This window comes from Neophocaena asiaeorientalis, unplaced genomic scaffold, assembly GCF_003031525.2.
Source record: "Neophocaena asiaeorientalis asiaeorientalis breed wild unplaced genomic scaffold, Neophocaena_asiaeorientalis_V1.1 scaffold182, whole genome shotgun sequence".
NCBI classification, from domain to species: Eukaryota; Metazoa; Chordata; class Mammalia; order Artiodactyla; family Phocoenidae; genus Neophocaena; species Neophocaena asiaeorientalis.
The window spans coordinates 1,079,860-1,095,277 of record NW_020174648.1 but is presented as its reverse complement, the minus strand read 5'-3'; the positions used below and the strand labels follow the sequence as shown (position 1 = coordinate 1,095,277).

Here is a 15,418-nt window from a genome sequence, read left to right as displayed (position 1 = left end):
ATTTTGAGTACATATCTTTTTAATATTCTATGTGATGAATAGGAAATATTCATAAAGCACTTGTGTTTGCCAAAGCATAATGGTTATCCTGAAGAAAAGCACTTACTACAGTTGTTTGGTTTGCAAGCTAAACTAGCAATTTTTTCATGTAGTACCATTTTTACTTAAATGACTAACAAAATATGGTTATTCAGACTTGAGTATTTGCAAACAATGTTTCAGAAACAAATGAAGCAACTCTGACTCTTTAAGAAAAACAACTGATAGTATTTATTGTCGGTAATAAAATGTAAACTTTCAAGTGAAGATTTAAGGCTTTTAGAAATGCTGTTTCCCCTCTTGTGAGCTTGACAGCTTTCCAATACTTTAAAGACTTTCCTGGTATGAGTAATGATATCAAAGTCATCTTTTCATATTGTGTGATAAAATGTGCCAATATTTGAAAAGATCTTCCTAACTCAGTGAATCAATATTTTCCAAATGACCCGTGATGATTAGAAAATCAAGTATGGATAAAAGATCCATTTAAAGTGCAAGATAGGGGTGGAGGGAGACACAAGAGGGAGGAGATATGGGGAGATATATATATATATATATATATATATATCTGATCACTTTGTTATAAAGCAGAAACTAACACACCATTGTAAAGCAATTATACTCCAATAAAGATGTTAAAAAAATAAATAAATTGCAAGACAGGCCAATGGATTTTAATGGAACAGATTATGAAAAGTTCACAGATATGGTTTCAGATTCCACATTACAGCTTAACATTTAAGAAACTACCAATTGTCCACTTTTGGTGTGGCATTAAAAAAGGATATCCACAATTACCTGTAAATACTGTTAAAATACTCTTCCCTTTTCTAATTATGTATCATTTGTGTGAGGCCAGATTTTCTGCATATACTTCAGCCAAATCAACATATAGCCACAGGTTGCATACAGAAACAGATATGAGAATCTGTCTTCTGTTAAGCTAGCCATTAAAGTTTTTAATTTAATGTAAAATAGTTTCTCTCCTTTCAACTAAACTTTTTTTAAAAATGTAGCTATTTTGAATTTTAGAAAATGTCGTTTGTAACATAGGTTTTTTACTGTTATTTTTAAATAAATATTTTTATTTTTTCCATTTTAATTTCTATTGTAAATATTGATAGATATAACTGTATCTATAACCATATAAACTAAAGCTTTTGGGGGTCTTCAGTACTTTTTCAGAGTGTAAAGTGTTCACTGAGGCCAAAATGTTTGAGGACTGCTGTTTTACAGCAATGTTTTTCGAGTTGTGGGTTGTCCCATTTGCGATGTATGAAATCCATTTAGTGGATTGCAGTCAGCATTGTTTAAAGTTGAAATAAAATAGAAAATATCATTATGTCACACATAGGTTAAATATATTATGATTAAGGTAAAAAATCTGAAAGCCACTGCTGTAGAGAACTTTTTTTTTTTTTTTTCGGTACGCGGGCGTCTCACTGTTGTGGCCTCTCCCGTTGCGGAGCACAGGCTCCGGAAGCGCAGGCTCAGCGGCCATGGCTCACGGGCCCATCCGCTCTGCGGCATGTGGGATCCTCCCGGACTGGGGCACGAACCCGTGTCCCCTGCATCAGCAGGCGGACTCCCAACCACTGTGCCACCAGGGAAGCCCTGCTGTAGAGAACTTTTACATAGATAGATATATAGATAGATAATAGATTGATATAAATATATCTATCTGTACTTATATATATATATAAGTATATATATAGAGAGAGATATACATATAGATATGTATACATATTTATACTAGGAGATATATATGACATTGTTCATAGCAGCAGTATTTGAAATAGCAGGGAAAAAAGGAAACCACCCACATCAGTAGGAGAATGGATAAATAAATTGTGGTATATTTGCATATTATATCATGATCAGTAAAGAAGAAAAAATTACAGCTAAACAAATCAACATACAAGAATCTTAAATCACAGAGGGGCTTCCCTGGTGGCGCAGTGGTTGAGAGTCCGCCTGCCAATGCAGGGGACACGGGTTCGTGCCCCGGTCCGGGAAGATCCCACATGCCGCGGAGTGGCTGGGCCCGTGAGCCATGGCCGCTGAGCCTGCGCGTCCGGAGCCTGTGCTCCGCAACGGGAGAGGCCACAACAGTGAGACGCCCGCGTACCGCAAAAAAAAAAAAAAAAAAAAATCACAGAGGACTGCAAGCAGTTTGATTTCTTTTATAGAAAATTCAAAGCAAACAAAACTCAGTGATATATTATTTAGCTATACATACCAAGTGGTACATAAAGAAAACCAATGATGCAATAAATATAGTTCATCTGTAGTGTTCCTTTTTTCTTCAGTTTATTCAGCAGAGGCTGACTTCTGTGTCAACTTCCACATCCTCATTCTCTAGCGTCAAATTCTGCTGCAGACTACTCCTTCTTGAAAGGAAATTTAAAAGGACTGAGAAAAGAGATTCAGTGTCTCAGGTTTCATCATGGGCTGTAACTGAAGTAGAAAACATTTCTGACTATGCCTGGAAGGCAAATTAAGACTAGTTGTTGTTCCAGCCTCCATTTGTCAGGAACTGTTGGCCTGTGTAATCATAGAAAGTGTTACTGGGTAAATGTGATAAAACGAAGGCAATTTTAATCTCATCAAATATAGTTTAGGAATAGTGTATTTAATGAGCTAAAATGACATAAATAAAAGAAAAATTAAGAAAAAGAAGAAAATACATTATAATGAAATGACAGTGTACCCCTCAGGGCACATTGTTGCAATAGCTGAAGCTAAGATGAAGCAGAAAAGTAACTTACTAAAGGCTGTGTATTTTGTGGCTCATAGAATTTTTGAGATGACTGGAGAGCCAGCTCCACACCCAGCTTCTAGGAGCAGTGCTAAAACCACACCACAAACTGGCCTGCTGAGAAAACTGCTCTAGCAGCTACTCAGCAGAGCCCTGAAGGAAACTGCTGTTTTGGTTTTCCCTCTTTGCCTGGCAAAGAATAAAGCCCCCCTTTCTTTTTCCTCCAAAAAAAAAAAAAAGAAAACTGCTATTTTGTATCATTTCCCCACTCATACCACTTCTGCACCAGAGACTCAATTTTGCAACCACTGAGAAATCCACTGTCACCACCAAAAGCCACCTAAATTAGAGTCCACATGGAGCCACCTTCTTCAGGATACTCAATTTTAAAATGAAGTCTTCTACAGGGACATCAGATTGGAGACACCAGATTTCAATGCCTAAGTTCCAATGCGCAGCAAGGAAGGCTGGAAATTTCATTTTCTGGGTTCTGTCTTGGGTGACAAGAACTCATGTGGCAGGAAATTTATCAGATATCAGTGAGGGATTAAAAATAAGCTTGGGCTCCAAGAAACATGACATGTCCATTGTTAAGGAGTTTATTTAAGCCATATACCTTTCTTTCATAAAGCATTATAAAATATTGTTCAGGAAAGAACTCCGAGACTTTTTTCCAAAGCCTGATTTTTTTCAATGGCTACTAAACACTTGAAATTTGTCTAGTAGAACTAAGAAACTGAATTTATTTAATTTTAATATTTAAGTAGCAACATGAGGCTGATGGCTACCATATTGGACAACACCTGCAGATTATACATTTTAAAAAGTTTTGGTGTTTCTTCCATTTTGTTTTATGTCACATTATATAGGGTATATTTTAAAAGAAGTGCTGAAGGTTGACTGCTATAGTCCATATTTTTTAAAAAGCGTACGGATGTTGCTAGACTCCTACTGACATGTAACTCTGTCTTCAGAAGTCAGGGATACAGTGAAATATTACCTCACATCTCTTAGGATGGCTGTTATCAAAAAAGACAGAAGAAAAAAATGTTGATGAGGATTTGGAGAAATTGGAACCCTTGTGCAGTGCTGGTGGGAATGTAAAATAGTTGTAACTGCTATGGAAATAGTAAAGCAGTGCCTCAAAAAATTAAGAATAGAATTACTATATGATTTAGAATTTCCACTTCTGGGTATGTATCAAGAAGAATTGAAAACAAGTTCTCAAAGAGATATTTGTACACCCATGTTTATAGCAGTATTATTCACAATAGCCTAAAGATGAAAACCCAAGTTTCTAGGAACAGATGAATGGATAAACAAAAACGTGATATATACATACAGTAGAATATTATTTAGCCTTAAAAAGGAAGGAAATTCTGAAACATGTACTAACATGGATGAACCTTGAAGACATGTTAAGTGAAGTAAGCCAATCATAAAAGGGCACATATTGTATGATTCCACTTATATGAGGTACCTGAGTACAAATTCATGGAGACAGAAAGTAGAATGGTTGATGCTGGGGTTAAGGAGAGAAGAGAATGGGGAGTTATTTAATGAGTACAGAGTTTCAGTTTGGGAAGGTGAAAAAGTTCTGGAGATGGACGGAAGTGATGGTCACACAACCACAACAGTGTGAATGTACTTTATGCCACTGAACTGTATACTTAAAAGTGATCCAGGGACTTCCCTGGGGGCACAGTGGTTAAGAATCCACCTGCCAGTACAGGGGACATGAGTTTGATCCCTGGTCGTGGAAGATCCCACATGCCGTGGGGCAACTAAGCCCATGTGCCACAACTACTGAGCCTGTGCTCTAGAGCCCGCGCACCGCAACTACTGAAGCCTGCACGCACACTAGGGCCTGCGTGCCACAACTACTGAACCCACATGCTGCAACTACTGAAGCCTGTGCATCTAGAGCCCGTGCTCTGCAACAAGAGAAACGACCACAATGAGAAGCCCATGTGCCGCAAGTAGAGAAAGCCTGTGCACAGCAATGAAGATTCAACGCAGCCCCCTGCAAAAAAAAAAAAAAAGGATCCAGATGGTCAATTTTATGTATATGTATTTTACCACAATTTTTTTTTTTTTTTTTTTTTTTTGGCTGCGTGGCTTGTGAGGATCTTAGTTCCCCAACCAGGTATTGAACCTGCACCCACAGCAGTTAAAGCACCAAGTCCTAACCATTGGACCACCAGGGAAATCCCTTTTTTTTTTTTTTTAACCACAATTTTAAAAGAATAAATTTTTTAAAAGTCAGGAAGTATAGGAAGAGGTCTGGAAAGACACACACCAATCATACCTGACTGCCAGTGGTTTACTTTGAGGTGTGGAAATTGGACAGCTGAAAGTGGTTGGAGAGGATCATGTGAAATAATCACTTTACGTCCTTCTATACTATTTGAAGTTTTGTTTTGTTGGGTTTTTTCAACTACATTCATGTACTACTTTTATAATTTCAAAAATAAGGTCAAGGGCCAAAAATGAAGATTTCCAAAATGAATTCTTCCACAAAGACATCAGATTGGAGAAGCTTCTTCAGTGGTTCTCTCTCAGGAGGTGGTGGTACATTCATTTTCTTCTTTATACAACTTTTATACTGTCTGAACTTTTAAAATCAGTATATGTTACTTATTGAATAAAATTAAAATATGTTAAGGGGTATAAAACAGGAATGTAGAGGATTCTTCTCTTCCCTACTACCTAAAATCATTTTTTAAGCCATTTAAAATTTTACCCACATTCTATCTTGGAGTAGATGAATATCCTTGAGGATTTTAAAAATTTCTTCCTTATTTATTCAACCATTCTGATTATACTACTCATTCACAATGTAAAAATGTATCACTTTTTTAATAGATCTTTATTGGAGTATAATTGCTTCACAATACTGTGTTAGTTTCTGTTGCACAACAAAGCAAATCAGCCATATGCATACACATGTCCCTTCCCTCTTGAGCCTCCCTACCCCCTTCCCTATCCCACCCCCTAGGTCATTACAAAGCACCAAGCTGATCTCCCTGTGCTATGCGGCTGCTTCCTGCCAGCCAACTATTTTACATTCGGTAGTGTATGTATGTCAATGCTACTTTCACTTTGCCCCAGTTTCACCCTCCCACTCCATGTCCTCAACTCCATTTTCTACCTCTGCCTCTTTATTCCTGCCCTGCATCTAGGTTCATTAGTTCCTTGTTTTGTTTTGGTTTTGGATTCCATATATATGCGTTAGCATACGGTATTTGTTTTTCTCTTTCTGACTTACTTCATTCTGTATGACAGACTCTAGGTCCATCCACCTCACTACAAATAACTCAATTTCATTTCTTTTTATGGCTGAGTAATATTCCATTGTATATATGTGCCACATCTTCTTTATCCATTCATCTGTCCATGGACCTTTAGGTTGGTTCCATGTCCTGGCTATTGTAAATAGTGCTGCAGTGAACATTGTGGTACATGTCTCTTTTTTAATTATGGTTTTCTCAGGGTATATGCCCAGTGGTAGGATTGCTGGGTCGTGTGGTAGTTCTATTTGTAGTTTTTTAAGGAACCTCCATACTGTTTTCCATAGTGGTTGTATCAATTTACATTCCCACCAACAGTGCAGGAGGGTTCCCTTTTCACCACACCCTTTCCAACATTTATTGTTTCTAGATTTTTTGATGATGGCCATTCTAACTGGTGTGAGGTGATACCTCATTGTAGTTTTGATTTGCATTTCTCTAATAATTAGTGATGTTGAGCATCTTTTCATGTGCCTCTTGGCCATCTGTATGTCTTCCTTGGTGAGATGTCTATTTAGGTCTTCTGCCCTTTTTTTTTTAGAAATGAATGTTTCATTAATTTTCAGACTTTTTAAAATATAAATTTATTTATTTATTTATTCATTTTTAACTGTGTTGGGTCTTCGTTTCTGCACGAGGGCTTTCTCTAGTTGTGGCGAGCGGGGGCCACTCTTCATCACAGTGCGTGGGCCTCTCACTATCACGGCCTCTCTTGTTGCGGAGCACAGGCTCCAGACGCACAGGCTCAGTAGTTGTGGCTCACGGGCCCAGTTGCTCCGTGGCATGTGGGATCTTCCCAGACCAGGGCTTGAACCTGTGTCCCCTGCATTGGCAGGCAGATTCTCAACCACTGCACCACCAGGGAGGCCCCTTCTGCCCATCTTTTAACTGGATTGTTTGTTTTTTTGATATTGAGCTCCATGAGCTGTTTGTATATTTTGGAGATTAATCCTTTGTCTGTTGTTTCATTTGCAAAATTTTCTCCCATTCTGAGGGTTGTCTTTTTGTCTTGTTTATGGTTTCCTTTGCTGTGCAAAAGCTTTTAAGTTTAAGTGCCATTTGTTTATTTTTGTTTTTATTTCCGTTACTCTAGGAGGTGGGTCAAAAAAGATCTTGTTGTGGTTTATGTCAAAGAGTGTTTTTCCTATGTTTTTCTTTAAGAGTTTTATAGTGTCTGGTATTACATTTAAGTCTTTAATCAATTTGGAGTTTATTTTTGTGCATGGTGTTAGGTAGTGTTTTCATTTCATTCTTTTACCTGTAGCTGTCCAGTTCTCCCAGCACCACTTATTGAAGAGGCTGTCTTTTCTCCATTGTATGTTCTTGCCTCCTTTGTCGTAAATTAGGTGCCCATATGTGCGTGGGTTTATCTCTGGGCATTCTATCCTGTACCATTGATTATTTCTGTTTTTGTGCCAGTGCCATACTGTCTTGACTACTGTAGCTTTGTGGTATAGTTTGAAGTTGGGGAGCCTTATGCCTCCAGCTCCATTTTTCTTTCTCAAGATTGCTTTGGCTATTCAGAGTCTTTTGTATTTCCATGCGAATTGTAAAATTTTTTTGTTCTAATTCTGTGAAGAATGCCATTGGTAGTTTGATAGAGATTGCACTGCATCTGTAGATTGCTTTGGGTAGTATAGTCATTTTCACATTATTGATTCTTCCAATACAAGAACATGGTATGTTTCTCCATCTGTTTATGTCATCTTTGATTTCTTTCATCAGTGTTTTATAGTTTTCTGAGTACAGGTCTTTTGCCTCCTTAGGCCGGTTTATTCCTAGGTATTTTATTCTTTTTGTTGCAGTGGCAAATGGGAGTGTTTCCTTAATTTCTCTTTCTGATTTTTCGTTGTTGGTGATAAGAATGCCAGATACTTCTGTGCATTAATTTTGTGTCCTACAACCTTACCAAATTCATTGATTAGTTCTAGTAGTTTTCTGGTGGCATCTTTAGGATTTTCTACGTATAGTATTATGTCATCGTCAAACAGTGACAGTTTTACTTCTTTTCCAATTTGTATTCCTTTTATTTCTTTTTCTTCTCTGATTGCTGTGGGTAGGACTTCCAAAACTATGTTGAATAAGAGTGGCGAGTGTGGTCATCCTTGTCTTGTTCCTGATCTTAGTGGAAATGCTTTCAGTTTTTCACCATTGAGTATGATGTTTGCTGTGGGTTTGTCATATATGGCCTTCATTATGTTGAGATATGTTCCCTCTATGCCCATTTTCTGGTGAGTTTTTATCATAAATGAGTGTTGAATTTTGTCACAAGCTTTTTCTGCGTCTATTGAGATGATCATATGGTTTTTATTCCTTAATTTGGTAATGTGGTGTATCACATTGATTGATTTGTGTATATTGAAGAATCCTTGCATCCCTGGGATAAATCCCACTTGATCATGGTGTATGATCCTTTCAGTGTGCTGTTGGATTCTGTTTGCTAGTATTTTGTTCAGGATTTTTGCATCTATGTTCATCAGTGATGTTGAATTTTCTTTTCTTGTGATATCTTTTTCTGGTTTTGGTATCAGGGTGGTTGTGGCTTCGTAGAATGAATTTGGGAGTGTTTCTCCCTCTGCAATTTTTTGGAAGAGTTTGAGAAGGATCAGTGTTAGCTGTTCTCTAAATGTTTGATAGAATTCGCCTGTGAAGCCATCTGGTCCTGGACTTTTGTTTGCTGGAAGACTTTTAATTATGGTTTCAATTTCATTACTTGTGATAGGTCTGTTTATATTTTCTAATTCTTCCTGGTTCAGTCTAGGAAAATTGTACCTTTCCAAGAATTTGTCCATTTCTTCATGGTTCTCCATTTCATTGGCATATAGTTGTTTGGAGTAGTCTCTTATAATCCTTTGTATTTCTGCAGTGTCAGTTGTGATTTCTCCTTTTTCATTTCTAATTTTATTGATTTACATCCTCTCCCTTTTTTTCTTCATGAGGCTGGCTAAGGGTTTATCAGTTTTGTTTATCTTCTTAAAGAACCAACTTTTAGTTTTATTGATCTTTGCTCTTGTTTTCTTCGTTTGTGTTTCATTTATTTCTGCTCTGATCTTTATGAATCTCTTTCTTTCTACTGACTTTGGGTTTTCTTTATTTTTCTTTCTCTAGTTGTTTTAAGTGTAGGGTTAGATTGTTTATTTGAGATATTTGTTTCTTGAGGTGAGATTGTATTGCTATAAACTTCCCTCTTAGAACTGCTTTTGCTGTGTCCCATAGGTTTTGGGTCGTCATTGTCATTTGTTTCTATGTATTTTTTAATTTCTTCTTTGATTTCTTCAGTGATCTCTTGGTTATTTAGTAGCACACTATTTAGCCTCCATGTACTTGTGTTTTTTTACAGTATTTTTCCTGTAATTGATTTCCAATCTCATAGCATTGCAGTCAGAAAAGATGCTTGATACGATTTCAGTTTTCTTAAATTTTCCGAGGCTTGATTTGTGACCCAAGATGTGATCTATCCTGGAGAATGTTCCATGTGCACTTGAGAAGAAAGTGTATTCTGCCACTTTGGAGTGGAATGTTCTATAAATATCAGTTAGATCTATCTGGTCTGTTGTGTCATTTAAAGCGTGTGTTTCCTTATCTATTTTCTATTTGGATGATCTGTCCATTGGTGTAAGCAGGGTGTTAAAGTCCCCTACTATTATTGTGTTACTGTCAATTTCTCCTTTCATGGTTGTTAGCATTTGCCTTATTTATTGAGCTGCTCCTATGTTGGGTGCATAAACATTTATAATTATTATATCTTCTTCTTGGATTGATACTTTGGTCATGATGTAGTGTCTCTCCTTATCTCTTGTAGCAGTCTTTATTTTAAAGTCTACTTTATCTCATACAAGTATTGCTACTCCAGCTTTCTTTTGATTTCCATTTGCATGGAATATCTTCTTCCATCTCTTCACTTTCAGTCTGTGTGTGTCCCTAGGTCTGAAGTGGGTCTCTTGTAGACAGCATATATATGGCTCTTATTGTTTTGTATCCATTCAGCCAGTCTGGATCTTTTAGTTGGGGCATTTAATCCATTTACATTCCAGGTTATTATCGATATGTATGTTCCTATTACCATTTTCTTCATTGTTTTGGGTTTGCTTTTGTGGGTCTTTTTCTTCTCTTGTGTTTCCCACTTAGAGAGGTTTCTTTAGCATTTGTTGTAAAGCTGGTTTGGTGGTGCTGAATTCTCTTAGCTTTTGCTTGTCTGAAAAGCTTTTGATTTTTCCATCGAATCTGAATGAGATCCTTGCTGGGTAGAGTAATCTTGGTTGTAGGTTTTTCTTTCATCACTTTAAGTATGTCCTGCCACTCGCTTCTGGCCTGCAGAGTTTCTGCTGAAAAATCAGCTGATAACCTTATGGGGTTTCCTTTGTATGTTATTTTTTGTTTTTCCCTCACTGCTTTTAAAATTTTTTCTTTGAATTTAATTTTTGTTAGTTTGATTAATATGTGTCTTGGTGTGTTTTTCCTAGGGTTTATCCTGAATGGTACTCTCTGTGCTTCCTGGACTTGAGTGACTATTTCCTTTCCCATGTTAGGGAAGTTTTCAACTATAATCTCTTCAAATATTTTCTCAGACTCTTCCTTTTTCTCTTCTTCTTCTGGGACCCCTATAATTCGAACGTTGGTACGTTTAGTGTTGTCCCAGAGGTCTCTGAGATTGTCTTCAATTCTTTTCATTCTTTTTTCTTTATTCTGCTCCCTGGTAGTTACTTCCACCATTTTGTCTTCCAGCTCACTTATTCATTCTTCTGCCTCAGTTATTCTGTTATTGATTCCTTCTAGTGTATTTTTCATTTCAGTTATTGTGTTGTTCACCTCTGTTTGTTCTTTAGTTCTTCTAGATCTTTGTTAAACATTTCTTGTATTTTCTCAATCCGTGCCTCCATTCTGTTTCTGAGATTCTGGATCATCTTTACTGTCGTTACTCTGAATTCTTTCTTAGGTAGATTGCCTACTTCCTCTTCATTTATTTGGTTTTGTAGGTTTTTACCTTGCTCCTTCATCTGTGACATATTTTCTTCCCATCTCCTTTTTTTTTTTAATTTTTATTTTAATGAGTGGGATTGTGTTCCTCTCTTAATGGTTGTTTGGCCTGAGGCTTCCAACACTGGAGTTTGTAGGCTGTTGGGTAGAGCTGGGTCTTGGTGCTGAGATGAGGAGCTCTGTGAGACCTCACTCTGATGAATATTCCCTAGGGTCTGAGGTTCTCTGTTAGTTCAATGGTTCAGACTCAAATCTCCCACCGCAAGAGCTTAGGCCCAACCCCGGGCTCATGAACCAAGATCCCACAAGCCGCCTGGGGCAGCAAAAAAAAAAAAAAAAAAACAGTAAAAAAGAAAAAAAAAAAGTAAGACTAAAAAAAAAAAAAAAAGAACAGTAACAAAGTAAAAAATAAAGTTAGACTAGGAAACTAACAGATATGTTAGGAAGAATATAAAAATAAAAATATAGATGAATCAGCACCTGGAAGGTATATCAGTACCACAATAGTAAAAAAGAAGAGAGAAAAGAAAAGGGGATGGAGTCGGGGGGAGGAAGGCCTTGGCTGTGGAGGGCGGGGCCTAAGCAAAGGCAAGGTTTGGGTGGTGGGCGGGGCCAATGCTCAGGACCCACAGGGCTGGAAAAGGCCCTGGGGGCTGTGGCGGTTGGGGCTTAGGCTCAAGGAACAGAAGGGACCCAGGTGTGCCCCCCACCCCTGGTCTCAGAGGGCAGGGTACCTCACTGGGAGCGCAGCAGGCTTCCTGGGCTCAAGTGCGTGGGGCACACACTGTCCTGTCCTCTCCTGCTCCTCCAATCTGGGAGGGTGCCTCCCTGCTGACTTTCCTGATCTCCCTGCGTTCCCTCCTATGCCCCCAAGGACCTATGTGGCCTGGAGGGGGACTTTGGAGGACAGGGGACTGGCCTGGGAGCTCAACAGGCTCCCTCTGCCCAAGTGGGCGGGGCAATTGCCCTCCAAAAAGACATCTTTTAAAATTTTTAACTGAAATGCTTTTAGATGTTAGGTCATCCTTGTTTATTGAAGTAAAACATTCTTTGGGATATAGGTATTTCTTTTGCTAAATAAACTTATTTTATGGATTTCAGGCCCGAAGTCTTCAGTGATATTTTTGGAATTGAGTATACCAAATGTTATCAGTATTGACCCAAAGTGTGATATAACCTAATCTTTGTGGAACATTGTATCCATAGTGATAAAGAAGGAAAGCAGTGTACATTCTTAAGGTTAGACAAGTATAATGTCAAGAATTTTATGTTAAGTGTCAAAAGTATTTGTTTTTTTAGAGGAGAGGCCACAATGGACAGGAAATTCCAGAGGCAAGTCAGTGCTACAAGTTCTGAAAGTGCTGAGTAAAATTCATAATATATCTCCATCAGTGCATGCAGTTCATTCATTTTTATTGCTGTGCAGCATTTCAGTTTATAAATATACCACAATTTACTTATTTTACTTAGTTTTTGACTATTATAACAATACTACTAGTAACCATGTACATGTTTCCTGCTGCATGTATACAAGATTTATCTAGGATTTATACCTAGAAGTGGAATTGCTAGATCTTAGAGTGTTTTCATCTTTGCCAAATACTCCCAAATTTCTTTCCAAAGTGGTTGGATTAATTCCATTTCTAAATGAATATATGAGTTGTAATTGCTGTGCATCTTTACATTCAGGTTGTCAGTCATTATCATTGCTGATTATATGTTACAGATATCTTCTCTCAGTTTGCATCAGGCAAAATTCTTAGACTAATGGATATTATAGTAAATGTGATTCACTAAGTGGTGGGATTAAAAATTATATCTAAATGCAACTAATGAAATTATGCTAAAAACAAATGTGAAGTTTAACAGATGAACATGTCCCTTGACCAAGATTGTGTACTTTTTCTTGCTTTCACCCTCTTCTAGAAATAGTGAGTGAAACAGAATCTCCAATACCTTCGTACTCTCATCTACACAGTGAAAGCTCTATTCCAGAAGAATTGGGCAGCCCTGCTGTTGAATATATACCATCTGAATCTATAGTTCAGGAGCAGCCTGGAAGTCCAGATCACAGTATACTTACTGAAGAAATGGTTTTTTCACAAGAACTGGAATCTTCTACCTCACCTAGTAAATATGTAAGTTAATATATATTTATATCTTAAAGCTTCTTTAGAAAAAAAACTGCCTGAAAGGTATATTATTAACAGTTATATTCTTGCTATTAAGGACAGCATTGACTATCACCCATACCTGTAACATATACTATATGACATTTGAGTAGAAATAAAGCTTTTCCTTGACTCCTAAAGATTTATAAATATATGAATTTTAGCTTTAGGGGCAGTTATAAAATTATATGCTGTGAAGTTTTTAATATTTAGGGGATAGGAACTTCTAAAGTTTTTAATAAAGATAATATGTGAGACAATAGAAGTTCTTATTATAGTCTATTTTGTCATGTAATAGAAACAATAAGACCTTAAACCACACCAGTGTGCCTTTTCTTTTTTTTTTTTTAACATCTTTATAGGAGTATAATTGCTTTACAATGGTGTGTTAGTTTCTGCTTCACAACAAAATGAATGTTTTATATATATATATATATGTTCCCATATCTCTTCCCGCTTGCGTCTCCCTCCCTCCCACGCTCCCTATCCCACCCCTCTAGGTGGTCACAAAACACTGAGCTGATCTCCCTGTGCTATGCAGCTGCTTCCCACTAGCTATCTCTTTTACATGTAGTAGTGTATATATGTCAGTGCTACTCTCTCACTTCGACCCAGCTTATCCTTCCCCCTCCCCATGTCCTCAAGTCCATTCTCTACATCTGTGTCTTTATTCCTGTCCTGCCCCTGGGTTCATCAGAACCATTTTTTTTTTTTTTAGATTCCATATATATGTGTTAGCATACGGTATTTGTTTTTCTCTTTCTGACTTACTTCACTCTGTATGACAGACTCTAGGTCCATCCACCTCAATACAAATAGTTCAATTTTGTTTCTTTTTATAGCATAACAATATTAAATATTATAAGTGAACACAAACATTGTTAAAGCCTCTTTGTGTTTAAAAAAAAGAATCCACCTAAATTCAGTGTGTCTTAAAGTCACTTCTATATTAAGAAGTAATATTTATTGAGTGTTTACTTACCAAGTGCCAGGTAGTATTCTGAATGCCTTATGTAGATTATCCTCACAACAATTCTTTAGATTTTAAGCCCCACTCTGGAGCTTAGCAGGCTAAGAAACTTGCCCATAGTCACAGGGATAGGAAGTGGTGATAGCTAGGAATCGAATCAGACATTCTCACTTCCACTTGATATCAAGGTAGAAATTACACCCTTTGTAATAAATAATCTCATTTGGGCAGTCTTCTTATGCTCTTTTTGTTCCCTTCCCGCTTCCATTTCTCCTTCTTTCCTTCCATAAAAGCAGTACATTAGTATATTTAAATTTTGTTTCAGTTTTATTGACATGCAGTTGACACACAGCACTGTGTGAGTTAAAGGTGTACAGCATAATAACTTGACATATATATATATTGTGAAATGATTACCACAATACGTTTAGTTAATATCCATCACCTCATATAGTTACAAAAAGTTTTTTTCCTTGTGATGAGAACTTTTAGGATCTACTCTTTTAGCACCTTTCAAATATGCCCTACAGCAGTGTTAACTATAGTCATCATGTTGTACATTACATCCCCAGTACCTATATGTCTTATAACTGGAAGCTTATACTTTTCGACCAGCTTCACCCAGTTCCCCCACCTGTCCACCCCCACCTCTGGTGACCACAAGTCTGATCTCTTTTTCTGTGAGTTTGGGTTTGTTTAGATCCACATGTAAGTGAGATCATACAGTATTTGTCTTTCTCTCTGACTTATTTCACTTAGTACAGTGCCCTCAAGATCCATCCGTGTTGTCTCAGATGACAGGATTTCTGGTTTGTTTGGGTTTTTTAATGGCTGAATAGTATTTGTGTGTGTGCATGTGTGTGTGTTTGTGTGTGTGTGTATGTCATATTTTCTTTATCCATTCATCTGTTGATGAAGACCTACCGTATGATCCAGCAAATTCAGTTCTGGATATATATCTGAAGGAAGTGAAATTACTATGTCGAAGAGATAGCTGCACCCCCATATTTAGTATTTTTAAAGGTAAAACGAATAAGGGGGTAAGTATCACTGATTCAGTAGCCACTCATAATTTATTATAAACATTTTTTAAAAGCATGCTTTTTTTATAACTTTTTTCTCTACCTTTAAAAAAGTCAAGATCTTATCCTTAGTATATTTTGCAAACTTTTTTCACTTTTTATTTCATAAAGTTATTTAAAACTCTTTGTAA

At 37.1% G+C, this 15,418-nt stretch overlaps 1 protein-coding gene across 7 annotated transcripts in view; it reads left to right on the top strand.

The window, feature by feature from the left end:
- The window catches only part of CEP350 (centrosomal protein 350), a 135,467-nt gene that overhangs the window by 87,186 nt on the left and 32,863 nt on the right, over positions 1-15,418 (top strand). For 5 of the 7 annotated variants that reach the window (XM_024758753.1, XM_024758756.1, XM_024758751.1 and 2 more), the window contains 2 exons: positions 5,273-5,368; positions 12,991-13,202. In XM_024758753.1, the coding sequence (XP_024614521.1) occupies positions 5,273-5,368; positions 12,991-13,202 (308 nt within the window). The remainder of the gene's footprint in view (positions 1-5,272; positions 5,369-12,990; positions 13,203-15,418) is intronic. The other 2 variants (XM_024758755.1, XM_024758757.1) reach the window with 2 other exon arrangements.